The sequence below is a fragment of the Castor canadensis genome, chromosome 4 (genome assembly GCF_047511655.1).
Source record: "Castor canadensis chromosome 4, mCasCan1.hap1v2, whole genome shotgun sequence".
NCBI lineage: Eukaryota > Metazoa > Chordata > Mammalia > Rodentia > Castoridae > Castor > Castor canadensis.
In genome coordinates this window covers 62,038,757-62,055,794 of record NC_133389.1, presented here as the reverse complement: position 1 = coordinate 62,055,794, position 17,038 = coordinate 62,038,757, and the positions used below count along the sequence as shown (strand labels likewise).

The 17,038-nt window shown below is 40.7% G+C and overlaps 1 protein-coding gene across 13 annotated transcripts in view; it reads right to left on the bottom strand.

Moving 5' to 3' along the window:
- Positions 1-17,038, bottom strand: part of Ptprm (protein tyrosine phosphatase receptor type M) — a 747,535-nt gene that overhangs the window by 109,174 nt on the left and 621,323 nt on the right. For all 13 annotated transcript variants that reach the window (XM_074070314.1, XM_074070316.1, XM_074070315.1 and 10 more), the window contains one exon: positions 97-173. In XM_074070314.1, coding sequence (XP_073926415.1) covers positions 97-173 — 77 coding nt within the window. The remainder of the gene's footprint in view (positions 1-96; positions 174-17,038) is intronic.

Genomic DNA, 17,038 nt, shown 5'->3' with positions numbered 1-17,038 from the left:
GAATGAAACCAACATGAGTACACTAATTGTATAGCAGACACACAATATGGACTATGTCAAAACGGGTGGGCATATAGACAGTTTCAAAATACATACATCGATATAATTTCCATTGATATAGTCTGAGTTGGTGTCTCCTTCAATTGTCTGCAGCCTCACCCGGGAATGATCATCTGAAAGGAAAAAGAAAACAACCATCAATGAAAGCCTGTTAAGCTGCTCTGAGCCCCAAAATCCACACACATTACATAGAGAATGTTCCCATAAATGCTGCATTTATGACTGTTACTGCTAGGATCTTTGTCCCCCAAAGGCCTGGTGCTGAAGGCCTGGTCCCAACTTGTGGCATTATTGGGAGGTGGTAGATCCTTCAGGGACTAGTAGAAGGAAGTGATATCACTGGTAGTGAACTCCTGAAGAGGATAATGGAACCCTGGTCCCTCTTCTTCTTTCTCTGAAACTGCACTAAAAAAAACCTTCCCTTTTTTTTTTTTAGGTTTATTTTTCTCAATTATTTTATTACAGTAACAGAAAGCCCACTAACACAAACATAACAAATTAAATACCACACAGCTTTAAATGTCCTATTTTGCTATTAAGACTGGGAAGGATTTATAATTCTTTACCTGTACACTAAATACCATTAACCTGTTCTTTGATCATTGATGTACATAAAGCATTGGTGAATTCTGGAGACTTTTACTTGTAGCCCTATAACTCAAAAAGAGTTATTTCTTGGATTGGAAGTTTCAGCAATTTCACTAAATCACATGTAAGGCCTGAGATGTTGAAAGTTGTCTATGACATTTGCCTTGACAAATGATGGTTACCATACCACAGTCCAATCTTCTGGGACTTTCAAATGGGCTCCTAATGAACCATCCAAGAGTTCTCTAAGCCCCAGCTCTGTACCTGAGGGCTTCTGTAGGTAAAGGTAATGCTGTCACCCATCATCATGTGTCTACATGGGTTGAATAACCCACCCAGATCCATCCTCCTTATCTGGAGAAGGATGGCAGAATCTGCCTAAAATTCAGCTACTTCAAGGATTAGAACATACACTGCCAAGCATAATGTCTGGAATACAGGAAGTAGTGTACAGGGGCTGTACACTACTATTTCCTTAATGGAAAATCTTCACAAATACTATCGAGCATCTCAGTTGCTTCCCTAGAAGTCTTGATTTTTAAAAAACAAAGTTCTAAAAGTTCTTTAAGGCAGAAATTTTCCTCTTGTGATCACTAAATAAGTGCCTGGAACACAGTGTGGCCCCCTCCAAATATTATTTGAGTAAATGAGAAGTGAACATTTTGGTTTTTGAAAAAATACATTCTATTAAAAATTACTGTCCTGGCTCAGTGGTAGAGCACTTACCCAGCATATGTAAAGCCCTGGGCTCCATCTCCATTACTGGGGAAAAATCCTAAATTAATGTTATTTTTAGTGAATAAATCTTTTTTTCATTTCAGCCTGATAAGGCAGTTTACTAAACTTCCCTTCCAATGCTGCTGGAGTGAGCAACCCAGGTAGAAAGCTACAACTGCCTTGTTCCGCCAACTTTACCCAGCATTCTATTTGGGTTGAGGGTGAGGAACAAAGTCCACAGTTTGAGGCAGGAGAACTACAGGTGATGGATCTTTTTGCCCCCAATTATGGGGTCAAGTGCTGACTTGGATCTTGTTCCTTGGCTTGACAGGCTAATGCATGAGCCACAATTTCCTATGAGTGCCTGAGGTTCAACCTCCTGATGGCTGCATGTTTTGTCTGCTGTCAACAGTGTGGGCAGACAGAAATCTGTGTAAATTTTCTAATGCTCCTTTGATGGGGCTTTTCACTTTGTGTCATGACAGATTATTTCATGTCAGAGCCTCACAATGAGTCAGGGCTCAATAAATGTATCTGAAATGTAGTTACAAACTGGGCTGGCAAAAATTAGAGGAAGCTGGGTCTTCTTGCTCTGCTCAAAAGGGGATATGTGATGGTGGTTATATGTGTAAAGTTGGGGATCTGGTGTGGGTTAGAATCCCTGCTGGGGGGTGGTAAGTGATCCCCACTTGTGATTTTAGCCGGTTACCTCATCCCTCTCTCTATTCATCCCTTTAGTTTCCTTCTTTGTAAATGGGGCTATCACATGGATAATTGTGAGCATTAAAATAATACACATAAAGAGAGCAGGAAAAGTCTAGCATACAGTAAGTGATGGATAGATGTCAGTTGCTATTGTCATGTGCCAGGCAACAGATAGTCATACTGTCCTTTTCACTGCCTTTACAGTTGATATCCAAACAGGATGGCAGCAGACCCAGCAATGGGCCCACATGCAGCAAAATACGGGTCCTCATGGTGACCTACATCAGAGACTCATTCCCCCCAGGACACAGCTTACTTAACACCAGTGGCTCACTATACGTCTTGCCAGTGTTGGAGACTGTGGTGGAGGGTGAACTGTTGATACACTGAGTATGTGTGGATTGTTACAGCTTTTGTATTTGCTATGAGGCCTAGTACACACACATAACCATGACAGAGCAGAGCTTTAGGCATTTCTATGGTGAGGCCATTCAGGCTTCCTGAATAAAAGATGCTCTACCAGAACTAAGTCTCATCTCTTCCACCCATAACCCCTTTCTAGTCGGCTCCTCTGAAGAGGGTTTTTAAGAAGACAGGTAACACATTAGAACCTTCCAGTCTTTAGGAGCAGAACCATCGTAAGGATATATTGTTTCCTCCTTGTGAGAGCACCACCCACTTATACTTTGTATCTCTCAGAACATGAGGATGAATGCTGTTCATTCTCTATGATTTACCACCCTTGGTGTCTCCTCAAGTTGTTCTGGAACCATCTATTTGGGAACTTCAGTCTGACAAGATTGAATTCTCATCTTCTACATGGCTTTGAAATTAAGTTTTTCTATCATCTCCTACAGTTCACTTCACCCCTCTACTCTTACGTTTAACTTGGCTGCCACTTCTCTAAATTTAATTGCTCTTATTTTGTGGTAGAGAAACTGCTAAGACACATACTCAGCATAATGTGTCTGTTTTTACATACATGATGGCATTTTTACCCCCTTTTAGTTCTGGAGAGGGATGGTGGCAATGGCTGCCCAATAATGTGAATGTACTTAAATGCCACCGAACAGTACCCTTAAAAAGTATTTAGGATGATAAAAAAAGGTGAATTCAACTAGATTATAACCCAAGAATACCTGAAGAAAACCTTTCCCCAAGGCCACAGTGGCCACTACCAGGGGCTCCATTCACAGCAGTTGACAGTGCCATGTGCAACACTGTAACCAACACAAACAGTATTGAACCCTTTACCATGTTACAAATGGACATTTGTCCAACATAACCTGAGAGGTCTGAACTTGTTCACAATGCTGTTTCAAAGTCTAGTTTAAAATAGGCTTATCTAAGGTTGTCAAAATAGTGAGCTGTCTCACCTTCCATTAATCTCTTACCTGCTCTTCCATCTCTAACTAGCCCAGTTTTGCCCATTTTTCAAGATCCAACTTAAATGATCTCTTATCAATGAGGTCTTCTAATTTATCCAGTATTTGTTTGGAGCATCTGCTTTGTGCTAAACACTGTGCTAAGTGTTGGGAATACAGGGGTAAGTAAATCAGATACAAAGTCCTTGAGTTCATGGCACCTATAGGCAATGGAAAAGACATTAAACAGTAATTTCACAAATAATGATTTGGATATAATTTTGGTAAGTGCTATGCTGGAAAGGACAAGAGAGTTATTAGAGTGCATGGCATAGGATTCACTCTGAGGGGCCAGGAAGTGAGTCCCTAATAAAGGGACAATCAAGCTGAGAGTGTGAAAATTGGAAGTAAAGAGGACAGAGTTCCTAAATCCCAGGTCTATGAAATAACACCTGTTCAGTCCATGAGAAAGAAGGATCTAGCAAGTTCAGGAAACCAAATGCAGACTCATAGGGGATGGGGAGGAGTGGCTGGAATAAAGACCAGACAGGAAGGAAGAGCCAGGTCATGTAGGACATTTATACTGAGCTCAACAGGAAGCCAAAGATTATATGTACATGCACACACACACACACACACACACACACACACACACATATGTGTGTGTGTGTGTGTATATATATATACATATATATATATATTTCCTTTTTTAAAGGTACTTACAATCGTGTCTAGCTTACTGATTTTGATAGGATCTTGCTAACTTTTTGTATGGGCTGGCCTCGACCGGTGATCCTCCTAATCTCTGCCTCCTAAGTAGCTGGGATTACAGATGTGAGATGCCGTGCCAGTCCGTGAATTTAAATTTAAATAGTTACATGGACTAGTAGCTATTACATTGGAGATTTAGCATGACAAACTTAATATAAAATATCTAATTTATAATTTTTATATTGATTACATATTGAAATGCTAGTGTGTAAGATATATTGGGTTAAATAAGATATCAATATTAATTTCACTTATTTCTTTGGGTTATTTAGTGTGGTTATCAGAAAAATTTAAAATTATATATGTGGCTCATATTTGTGGTTCACACTGTATTTCTCTTAAATCATGCTCCTAGGAGATACATAAAACAAGAAAGACAAAAATGAAAAATGTTACTCTAAGTGTCTTTTGACAGTCACTACTCCAATGGAAGAGGCCATCTGTGCTCAGAACAAGTTACACTGGGGCTTTCTGGGAGTTCTGGCCACTTCTAGCTGCTGTAGCTTAGTTGTTGGTTTTATGAGTGTTTGCTTTATAACAATCTGCTAAAGAGTCCACCTTGAAACATTGTGTCACACTAAGGGGAGGGCAGGACTGGGAGGCAGAGAGTAAAAGAAAGAAGCAAAAAAGGTGAATGTGGTTGATGTACTTTTTATATAAGAATGAACAGAGAATATTTAAAACTGTTGAAATCACCATAAGAAAGGGACGAAGGTGGAAAGCAGAAAAATGGAGGGAATGAGCCAGTTTGGGATATAATAAATACATACATGGAAGTGTTATAAAGAAACTACTTGTATAGCTACCTTAAACAAACAAAAATATCTTTTTTCAAAATCAAAGGATAGGAAGGTAAAACAGGTCCTTTCTGGGATTTGGTACTAATGTGTGTTGGGGTGAGGGATATAAGGAAAGGGTGAAGTAGAGTGGATATATGGAAATATATTCATGTATGAAAATGGAAAACAGAGCTGTTGAAACTATTCTAAGAAGGGGGGGATAAAAGAGAATGATGGCGGGGGTGAATCTAAATATATTGGAAGCACTTTTTCTTTTTGGCGGCTCTGGGGTTTGAACTTAGATTCTCATGCTTGCTAGGCAGGTGCTCTTACTGCTTGAGCCACTTCACCAGCTGTAAGTTCTTTTATATATGTCACAATGTACCCCTAGTACAACAATAACATGCTAAAAAATAAAATACAATATAAGAAAAGAAACATTCTGAGATGCAAAATAAAAAGGCACAAAATGAACAAAGGGACAAATACTATAGGGACTGGCTTGTGAGTCTACGTAGTGAGATTCACAAAGACAGAAACAGAATAGCAGTATTGGGGTTGTGAGGCATGGAAATATGTTAATACATGCAGTTTCAGTTCTGCAAGATGGAAAGAATTCTGGAGAGGGATGGTAGTAATGGCTACCCAATAATGTGAATGTACTTAAATGCCACCGAACTGTACCCTTAAAAAGTGTTTAGGATGATAAATGCTATGTATGTGTAGTTTACCACAATTAAAATTAGAGTCCAATTTTTCCATCCCTCCCTTGTGTAAGAGCCCCTCATTTCCTACCCTAGCCCCACACATTCCAGGAAGCAGCACTTTCAAGGACAGGAAGTGCATTGATGGACTTGAGCCCTTTGGGTTCCTTTGCCAGGAAGATCCTCCTGAGATGAGCTTAGTTCCTTTCCCTGATGAGATAAGGCAGGGGTGATAGTGACTCTGTAGCCTGCTAGTGGAGGACAATAGTTACATATTATCAATATATACTGAGTTGATATGTTGAATATTTAGATAAATGAAGGTTATGGAGTATTCTTTCTTTCAGTAGTAAAATAAATTTAATTACTGAGAAGTGAATCTGCTTTAGCCAGGAAGATGTAGTCCCTTGGTATCTGTAGTACACTATTTTCAGAACCCCTAAATCCATGGATGCTCAAATCCTTATGTAAAATGGCACAGTATTTGCACATAACTTGAGTGCATCCTCCTGTATAGTTTAAGCTATCTCTGGATTACTTATAATATCTGATACAATATAAATGCTGTCCATACAGTTGTTATACTATATTGCTTAGAAAATAATGACAGAAAAAATGTCTGTCCAAGTATTTTCAGTCTGAGGTTGGTTGAATTCATGAATGTGGAACCCTGGGATATAGAGGGCTAACTGTATATGTTGGCAGAGAGAGTGGGCTAGCATCTAGGAGTCCAACTGTAGAGAACACAGGACATGCTTTGTCCATGGAGAGCAGACTGGTCATCACATAAGTGCATTTCTTGGCTATTGTGGCCCAGCACCTATCAGAAAACCCTCTAGTTTTCTGTAGGCTGATGTGAAAATCATGCTTTCTAAAAAGAAATGTGGTAAATAGGAACGTGTCACTACCACCCACATTGAGGGAGTGAAAGGAGGACAAAGCGGAAGTAAAATGACTGGCCCTCCTAGACACAGAGCCCATGCTGCATTGCTGCTTGGATATCTAAGAATGACTCAGAATAGACTGTGCATTCTAGAATCATCTTTGAAGTCAAGTGCTCATTTGACTAGAAAAGTAATATAGGCTGTTGGGGCAAATACATGGGACTCATCACCAGATTTTGTTGAGCCTTCACTCATCTTGAATCACAATGCCAATTACGAAGATGAATGTAGATCAAGCATTCTTTTAGGAAAACTCGGTTATTCTTAGGGGCAATCCTGAAGCTATGTTATCAAATTTCCATGAGAAAATGCCTAAAGGATAATTCAGGCATGGGCCAAATACGGGAGGCACTCAGACAAAAGACCTAAAGAAATGTCAAGTGCCCACCAACTGAGTCCCTGTCCTGCAGTTTGCTCTGAAGGCTGTCAGCTGGAAGGGAACTTTCTCAGGGTCAGGATCTAGACATTTATGTTGAAAGGAGGAAGGTGTTTGAAAAACTCAGCTCTTCAGGTATAAACTGAGAAGTTCAATGGGATTTGTGGTTAGCAGCAGGCCAATTACCCATGAGAGTGAGGGGCTCAAGACTCAGTTGGGTGAGTTTGAGCACAGCTTTAGGGTATGAACTCCATCTGCATTTCTCTTCCAGCATAGGTGTCTTTTCTTTGGCTATTCAAAAGCCATTTTTATTTTGTAGTGAATGAAAATAACAAGGGCTTTGGTGTCCTAGAGACTTTGATTTAAATGCTGGCTCTATGACTTTCACAGATAGTGAACTTCTGAAAAAAGGAGGAAACAGTGGGCTACCTTACTAGAATTGCTGGAAAGATCAACTGACATGTGAGATCACACATGTTAAGTGCCTGGAACATTCCTGTTTTAGTTAGTTAGACTTTTTTTTTTATCTCTGTGACAAAATACCTGAAGGAATAACTTAAGGGAGTTAAGGATTTATTTGAGCTCATGGTTTCAGTCCATCCTGGTAGGGAGAGCAGAATGGAGAAGACTTATTCAACTCATGGAGGATAGGAAACATAGTAAGGGAATACAGGCAGGGGCCAAGGCAAGATACAGCCCCCAAGGTCATGTCCCCAGTGACCTACTTCCTCTATAGGCCCCACCTCCTGCTTTTCACCACCTCCCAATAATGTCATCATTTCTGAATACATTCATTAGATCAGATCCAATCATTTTCCAAAAGCTCATTAGCTGGCCACCATGCACCCAATTTATGAGTCTTAGGGGACAACTCATAGTTAAACCCTAACAGTTCCTATTAACAAGAAATCATCCCACTTACATGAATAAAAGCAACATCCTTGTGGAAATTTCATAATACCATTTTTAAAGCACATAGAGCCAGGATGCCTGCTTGGAGAGCAGCAGAGCGGGGAACGCTGAAAACTCCAGGTAGCCAATCTTTAGGGGATGAAGAAGGTGAGCTAAATTTAAAGGAGAGCTAGAAAAAAGGTTTGGAAACAGACTGGATGCTGTTCAACCTACTACATTTAACCCCCAGGCATGTTCTCAATAGCTTTTCTTCTCTATCCCTACTTCTGGGAGGTACCGTACAGAGTATAAGACTCCAGGCTCTGGAATCACAATCCCTGTTTGAATCCCAGTTCCGTGCTTTTCTGGTTATGTGACTTTGAACTAGTTACTTAATTCATGCCTCAGTTACCCCACTGTGAAATGGGAAGAATAATAATGTCACTATTTTATAGTGTGAGGAGTCAGTGAGCTCATATAAGTAATGCATTTGTAAGTATCTGCTACATAATAAGAAATAGAAGTTAGTTACCACTTGTCTTATTACTTCCAATGTCTTAGTGCAAGACCTGCTAATTTTTTACCTGGCTATTTCATTTTCACCTCTAGATTCTTCCCTCTCCAGTGGATCTATGCTGAGAGGTGCTTTTCTAAAAAACACTTTTTCTTTCAACACTTGTTTAAATGATTCAGTGAGATCAACATTGAATCTATCCATGATGGTCATATAAACAAAGGACTCTTAATACAGTCATTATAAGGGATTACTGTGGGTCTTTTAAGTTTATTTACATTGAAGTGTTGCTGTGGCATATTATAGTGTGAAGAAGAGCAGTTCACAAGGCAGCATGTCTAGTAAAAGTCATTTCCATGAAATAATCCAAATGTACCCAATTGCAGTTGGCCCTCTTTATCTGTGTATTTCACATCCAAACATATAACCAACCTCAGATTGAAAACACTTGAAAAAAGTTGTGTCTGTACTGAATACATACAGACTTTTTTCCCTATCATTATTCCCTAAGCCATACAGTATAACTACTTTCCCGCCATTTGTATTCGGTATTATAAGAAAACTAGACAAGATTTAAGGTATTATCTTTATGTCAGATGTGCATACTTTATACACCAATATATGCCTTTACAGGTAAGGGAGTTAAGCATTGGTGGATCTTGGTATCCATGGGGGAGTCCTGGAACTAATCCTCCACCCTTATACTAAGTGATGACTATATATGCAGACCTATGTAGACTGGGAGAACTGGGGGTAGAATTTGTAGTAATTTTTATTTTCACCTTCATGATTTTATGTATTTCTTTAGCTCTTATGTGGTTTATATTGTCTTTATAACCAAAGAAAACCAATAGACCTATTTTCATAAGAAAAATAAAGCCAACAAAAAAATTAAAAAAAAAATAAAGCCAATAACTTCATGGCATAGAAAAAAAAAGATTGGGATGAAATAGAAACAAGTATTAGTAGGGTTTACATTTGGGTGTTGAGATTCCGAGCAATTTTTTTCTCCAGTGTTTCTTTACTGTACAAATTTTCATGGGCTAGTAGAATGGCTCAGGTAGTAGAGCACCTGCCTAGCAAGCATGAGGTCCTGAGTTCAAATCCCAGTGCTGCCAATAAAATAAAATAAAATAAACTTTGGACTCAAATTTTCTTTAATATATATGGATTGTTTTTATAACTGGAGGTAAAGAAAGCTATTTGCTGTGCATGACTAGTATGATCAAAATCCAAGTAATGTTTATATCATGATCACAACTCAGTGTTACCCCACCATGAAATGCAACAAACTCATCACCTTGAGAATTTCAGTCTGCATAAAGGACTACTTGATGTTCCTATCAAAGCAGGTAAATTGATTTTTTGGACAAGAAATTGGCATATAAAGACCTGGTTATAACAACCAGCAGTTACTTTTAAGAATTATCATCTACAAAGGCTTTTGGCATGTGTCTATGAATACAGGTAGGTCATGTGAGATTAAAGAAGGTCTCTATGGGCTAGAAAGAGGGGAAGGAAGGAGGCTAGACAACAGGTGCCAAATATAGTTATATAGGAAGAATAAGTTCTAATGTTCTATGGCACAGTAGAATAATTATCATTCATAACAATTTATTATATGTGTTATGAAGAACCACAAGAGAGGAGTTCAAAGTCTCCCAACACAAAGAATGATAAATGGTTAAAGAGGAGGAAATGCTTAGTACCTTGATCTGATCATACAAGTATCAAATTATCAAACAAGTGTGCATAATTATTATGTATTGGTGAAAGAGGAAAAAACTTTAGAAAAAACTTTAAAATTCTTGGGCAATTAGGGAAAAAAATAACAAAAAATAGGTCTCTATACCCAAGTCCCTGAAACATGGTACTTGCTGTGTCCTTGCCATCAAATAACATTATATTAAAAAAAATACCTCTAAGTAGCTTCAAATATATTTACACTTTCATATTAAACCTAATGATATCAGTAATGGCTTTGCAATTTTAACTTGTGTGTGATTAGATACTCCCATGGACATTTCTGTGAGCATGTCATTGACAATCTTTTGCCTCCAGCCAATTCTGTCTCTGCTAAATATTGATGACATCATTGAATCACAATGATCTAAGTGACATTCAGTCTCTGAGAGAAGACCCAAAACTAATTTTAATTATTAGTGATTTCTGCAAGGAATGGCTTTGTTCCTTCTGTGGTGACATCTTGCCAAGGACGCTGCTTCTGTACTGATTGCAAAGCCCAAGATGCAAAAGAGCCGATGTGATTGTGGCAGGTAGGAAGTACAAGACACCCCACCCCATTCCTTGGGTCTGGCCATGCTTGTTTTCCAGGGGTCTCAAGTCCAGCCACACAGGCTGCAAGCGAGAAGCAGAGAAGAAATCTTGAGTTTGATAGCAGGTGGCTCTGTAAGAAGCTTTAATCTTGCTTTGGTTTGCTGTGTGCCCTGCCTTGTTTCTGGCTCCTTATTTACTTGTCCCTGTTCCAGACTCTTACTCTTTACTCTTCAGAGTCCTGGCAGGGATCCCTGACTCTGGTTTTGCAGGGTATTTCTAGATTTTACTGTATGTCTTCCTAAACATTCTGTGTCAATCTTGTCTACCTGCATATAATGCAAAAAGTTCTCCCTGCCAGTTAATTCTCATCTAACTAAATTCTTATTCCCTCCCTTCCCACTGTCCTGGCTTTTACAGCTAAGCCAGGTCAAGACAACTGTAGAGTCCTTAAAAAAAAAACTATTGGAGTTGCTCATTAGCAGAGACAGAAGAACTTTGCTACAATACAATATCCTGGAAAAGTGGAACCCTCAACCTTGGCCATCAAGACTGGGTTACTGGTTAAAAGAATCTAGAGAGATAAATTAAGTCAGAAGTTTCAGCCCCTCTTAGTTATCTCATTATTAAGAAATGGAGTGGGAAAGCAAGACTTTCTTCAATCAAAATGAAAACAAAACTCAGAAGAGTCTATTCTCTTTCTCTCCTTGGCTACACTAGTTGCTGTCACCACCGCCACATCAGAGTTTTAACTGTACCAGATCTACCAACAGAACACCACTGACACTCCCTTTTCTCCACCACCAATGCTCCTTTGTACAGGCTGAGCACTTCTGTCTCTGTACTGCTCATTATTATAGCCCCTTTGTTGGTCTGCGCTCTTCACACTGTCCATGTCCCTGCACAATCTAATTACGCCAATGGCTTTGACCACCACCTCTCTGCCCCATGATTTACTAACCCCTATCTAGCTCAGACCCCTCTCTTGTTGGTCCTAGAGCAGTCTACATAATGGTGCATTGGCAGCTTATTTGAATGTTTCAAAATGTCTCCAAACTAAGCTCAGAAGCTTGCCATGCTACTGCCATCCTCCAATCTCATTCCCTTCCAATGTTGCCCATCTGAGCAAATGGCCCATCCTTCAATTTGTCTATCTTCCCAGCTGTCTATTCATCTACCACCCATCTGTCCATCCACCTATCCATCCACCTTCCTGCAAGGTGGAAATATGAGAGTCATCTCTGACTCCTTTGTCTTATCCCACATCCTTTCCACCTTTTGGTCTGGTCAATTATTTCTCTAGTCCATAACATTTCTTCTTTCTAACACACATTATTGATGTTTCTCATCTGGGCTACTCAGGATCTCTTAACTAGTATCTTTTTCTGAACTTTCTATTCCATAGTAAGTTTTTCAATACCAATTTCATTAGCAATGATCCCCCCCAAAATCTCCTTTAATGAGGTTTCCCTTATTCTTACTCTGGCCACCTTGACCTTCCTATAGTATTATCAGACTCAATCAGCTCCCCCATGTGACAGGGTTTGCTCATGTGGTGCCCCTCTGTCTGTACCATCCTACTGGCCCTACCACCTTTATTCCACTGTCTTCCATGTAGCACCCTCAGAGAAGCCTTCCCACACCTCCAAATAAGTCAACCCCCAGCCAGCCTCCAGTAGCTCATGCCTGTAATCCTAGCTACTAAGGAAGCAGAGATGAGGAGGATCACAGTTCAAAGCCAGCTGGGGCAAACAGTCCATGAGACTATCTTGAAAATACCCAACACATAAAAGGACTGGAGGAGTGGCTCAAGTGGTAGGGTGCCTGCTTAGCAGGCCCATAAGAAAAAGTCAACCCCTGTATTTAAAGTTTCCATGAAACCATGTACCTTACAGTGTGCTCTTAACTTGAATTTCATTTATTTGTGTTATCATGTATAATCATTCAATTAATGTTATGCCCCCCTCTTCCCTGGGATTGCCAGGTTCACAATGGTAGGGCTCTGTCAGCTTTTGTCATATGGTAAGGAGTATGTCTCCAAATCCCCCAACTTTCTGTCTTGTCTCTCTTTTCCAACAATGGTCTCCTTGTTGTTCCAGCCAATTGGGGCAGACATACCTCCTTCTGCAATGGCCATTTCCTCACCTGCTTCACCTCCTGGGTTACATAATGTCCTCTCAGGAAGGCCATCCTGGACCACAGTCTAAAAGCTGCAACTTGTGCTTCAGACCATCTCCCTCCCTACTTTGTTTTCTTGGTCCATGCCTCACTTTTCAATGCACATACTACAGCATGTACTTAGTGATTGCTTCTCTGTCCCCTCTTTAGGAATGTTGAGCACTCTACCTGCAAAACATTCTGCTTGCTTTGTTCCTCTGGTCTATCTCTGATACCAGCAATGGCGTCTGGTTTGTAAGAAGAACTCAGCAAATATTTGTGGAAAGAATGACTTCAGTTTGGCACAGGGCCAGGCACATGGCAGATCAATATGTATTTGTTCAATGGACTACAGAAAAGAGGAGGCAGGGAATCTGCCTAAGGAGCTCCTGTGGATTCTGGCTCATTCTCTTCATTTGCCACGGCCCAGAATGAGGAGCAGCTGCAAGGAGGCTGCCTTGTTAGCTGGGGGATTTGATATTTGCCTTCTGTTGGAGTTAATTATAACCAGGAATCATTGAGGGTATGAGGGAGGCTGTCTCTGTGTGGTGTGGTAATGGTGGACAGGATGGTATTTCCTATTTGGAAAGAACTAGCTTAGCAAATTTACAGTGTAAATAAGGAAAAAGTTTAATTTACTTAAGAGCAAAAGCCAATAAACAGTTTTTAAGCACCATTAACGCCATTTTGTATGCAAACACTGTTGCAAAACAATGAGTGTGATCCTCATTAGCACTCTGCATGTTCTTTGGAAAGCACTCACAAGAATCCCTAAGACAGGTTGACTGAATCCCCCAATTCCTCACCCTAGGTAGTGGTGGTGTCCCCACGGGGTCTTGGTTCAGTGAGGCAGACTTCCCAGTAAGTAAAACTGATCTTTCTGCAATGATACAAGTCTTTAGGACTAGGGGATGGTGATACCATTCTTGATCCCTATAAAGTAACAATTATTATGTGTACATGCGCATATGTGTAAGTATGGGTTGGGTAAATATTCTCATTCTTTTTATTCCTCAGATCCTTGCACAACTTCAACAACAGCCAAGATTGATTTTTATTTCTGTAAAGGCAAACATAGCATAAATGAAGCACTTTCCAGATGATGCTGCAATGACTAGCACTGAGTTATGCGGTGGCTGCACTGGAATGGCCAGGGAACTCTCACCAGATGGGCACCTGCCTGTGACACAGCTCTCAGACTATGGGACTGGACACAGACATGGGCAGGGAATGGTGCCAGGGCAGTTGTGCTATTTAAGCCAGCGGTAGTGGTTTTCCCTCACCCCATACATGGTATCAAAATCACACTAAATAGCTGGGTGGAGTACCAGTTCTAGCTAAGAATTTGGACACTCTATTTTGGAAGCATTAGCAATTGTTTGGCAGGTGAACTAAGTGATTGATATCTTTGGACATGCCAGCACAGAGCCTTAGAAAAGCATTATATATATAAAACAAGTTTATGTATAGATCTTTGTGTAAGTAAATATATAATATGCATTTATAAAAAATAAATTCTTATATAAATAACTAATTATAAATAATAGGCTATTCTAGAGAAATTTTAGAAAACTAGAGGAAAAGATAGCATAAGGCACAGGGAAAGGCTTCAGGGTGCTGTGGATGGTGAGAAGTAAAGAGGCTGGACAGAGTAGCCAGGGCAGAGAAGCCTCTGTATGATATCGTCCCTAGAAAGGTACAAAACCCAGCAACCTAGTACAGAAACACTGAAAGAACACTGGAAGAGGCTAGAAAATGCAGCCTCCCCCCCACCCCACACCCGGGCAAAGCACTCAAAAATGCTGGCCAGAGCCAAGCCTGGGAAGAGCTGTCCACAGTGGATGGACAATGAAGGGCATTGTGGTACCTGCAGTTCCCTACCAGCCTGAGACTCCAAATTGACCTACTGAGTGCTAAGCATAGGGGAAGAGAAGAAAAGATGTGATTTTTTTCTTTCAGGTAACAATAATCAATGCTTTTGCATGGCATTTCAGTTCATTTCTACAACTGGTAATGTTCTCAAGAAATCATGACATTGAAAAGCTTCATGACTCACCCAAGATCACCTGGCTAGCTCACGGAAGGACAAGGACTCCAGACTGTATATCCTAATGCCAAGAACTATGCTATTCTCTTCTGCTGGAAGGTCCTTCCTGGTCAGCCCACTCTTCCTCGTTCACCCATCTCCTCATGGCCCCCAGTAGGGTCTCTGCAATGCAGTTTCTACATATTCGTGCACCTGGGATGAACTGTTGCATGCACATCCTGCTCTGGTCTGGCACACAGATTGTAAACTCATGAACCTACTCAATTTCTGACTATATTAGGCCTGATGCACAGGCCATCCTCAGTTCCAATATGTGGGGGGGCTGAAATAATTAGTCCTAAGTGCAAGGTTCTGACAGTTGAAGATGATCTTGATGGTGGTAGAAATGGGTCCTGGGTGTGGAAATGAGAGGCTCTCCTCATGGGATCTTTTTTCCATTAAACCAGAAGTCAGTGAACTACAGCCTGTGTGCCAAATCTAGGTCACTGTCTGGCTCTGCAATAAAGTTTTTTTTGGAACACAGACCCATCTGTTCCTGTGCTGTCTCTGGATGTTTGGGCACTATAACAGCAGAGCTGAGCAGCTAAACTGGGACTGGCTAGCCTGCACCAGGGTCTACATGTTTGTGCGTCCCTCCAAAATTCATCTTAAACTTACCCCCAATAAAACAGTACTGAGAGCCTTCAGGACTTAATTAGGCCACATGGTTCCACCCTCATGGACAGGACTGGTGCCTTGTCAAAGGGCTAGAGGGAACTAGTGAGGCCCCTCCACACTTCTGCCCTCCCACCATGTGAACACTCAGCTACAAGGCAACACCTATGAGGCAGAAAGCAGCCTTCACTAGATGCTTTGATCTTGGACTTCCCAGTCTCCAAAACCAAGAAAAATACACATCTATTATTTATAAGTTACCCAGTAATTTCATTACAGCAGCATGAATGTACCGAATCACCTATAAAGGTTACCGTATTTTCTTTTGGGCACTTTACTGAAAACATTTGCCAAAGTCAGTTCTGGGTTATAACTGCCAGGGGTGAGTATTCAATTATATTTAATCATCGTGTTATAGTAGAGCCTCGCATGGTGTCTGGCAAACAGTAAGTGATCAGTTAATGCTTGTTGAATGAAGGGATGGATTACTGGGTCTATTTAAGTGCATAGCCTGACCAGCTATGAGGAAAAATAAGCAGCAGAAGAGTGGGCACAATGTTCCTGAGAGAAACAACTGTATGCCAAGTATACACAGAATCGAGTAGCAGCAAGGTGAGCAGGACTCTGGCAGCAATAAGATCCTAAAGGGAGGGGATCCATTTGAACACTGTGGGGAAACTGCAAATGTTTTACTGAAAGGAAACAGTCAGTATAGGACCATGCTGGCCTGGATGGGCCATTCCTCTTCCCGAGTCCATAAAAACAAACTTGTCTGAATGACTTAACTAGAAAATCCCTTTTTTATGTTATAAAAGAATAACTATGTACTTCTGGGAAGTAATAAATGAAGTCACTTCATTTCTCTATACCTGAACTTGAAAATGAGAACTACACTTAGCTCCATGAAACCATTGTAGGGCATTGTGTTATCTTGTGAAGACTTTTTTGTCTTCACAAAAAAGATGGTGTATATGTGGTTACAATAATGTTAGGAGGTAGGTAGACCACATGCATCTTTTGTTTTGATTCTCTCCACGTTCAAGAGTGCTCCATGGTGCCCTCCAGATGACCACCCTGCCTTCCCAAAGGTAGGATGTGGGCAGCCCTGCATGTCCTCACACTTGACCCATGATTTAAAAAGTCCTCTGACATCCTGTCCTCTCCATGCCATTCTGAGCTAGGTGACAATGAGTAATAGTAGGTCAACAATTGCTAAATTAGACTCTGTCCTTATTGTCCTTCCTAGAAAACAGGCATGAAGCCATTGAACTGAACTGCTGCAGGAGCCCTAACAGAGGCAGCTCCTAAATTGCAGGCCTTGGGGGTCGGCCTGGGGGCCCGAACACTTGCCTTGAAGCTGCCTTTGAATGCAGTTTTTACTGAATTTGTATATTTATTTCTGGTGGCCTGGGGAGATAAAGGATGGGAAAGAAGATGGCTAATGTTTCTTTAAGCTGCCCTGTCACCAACCCTGGTCTTTGAGGACAATGATA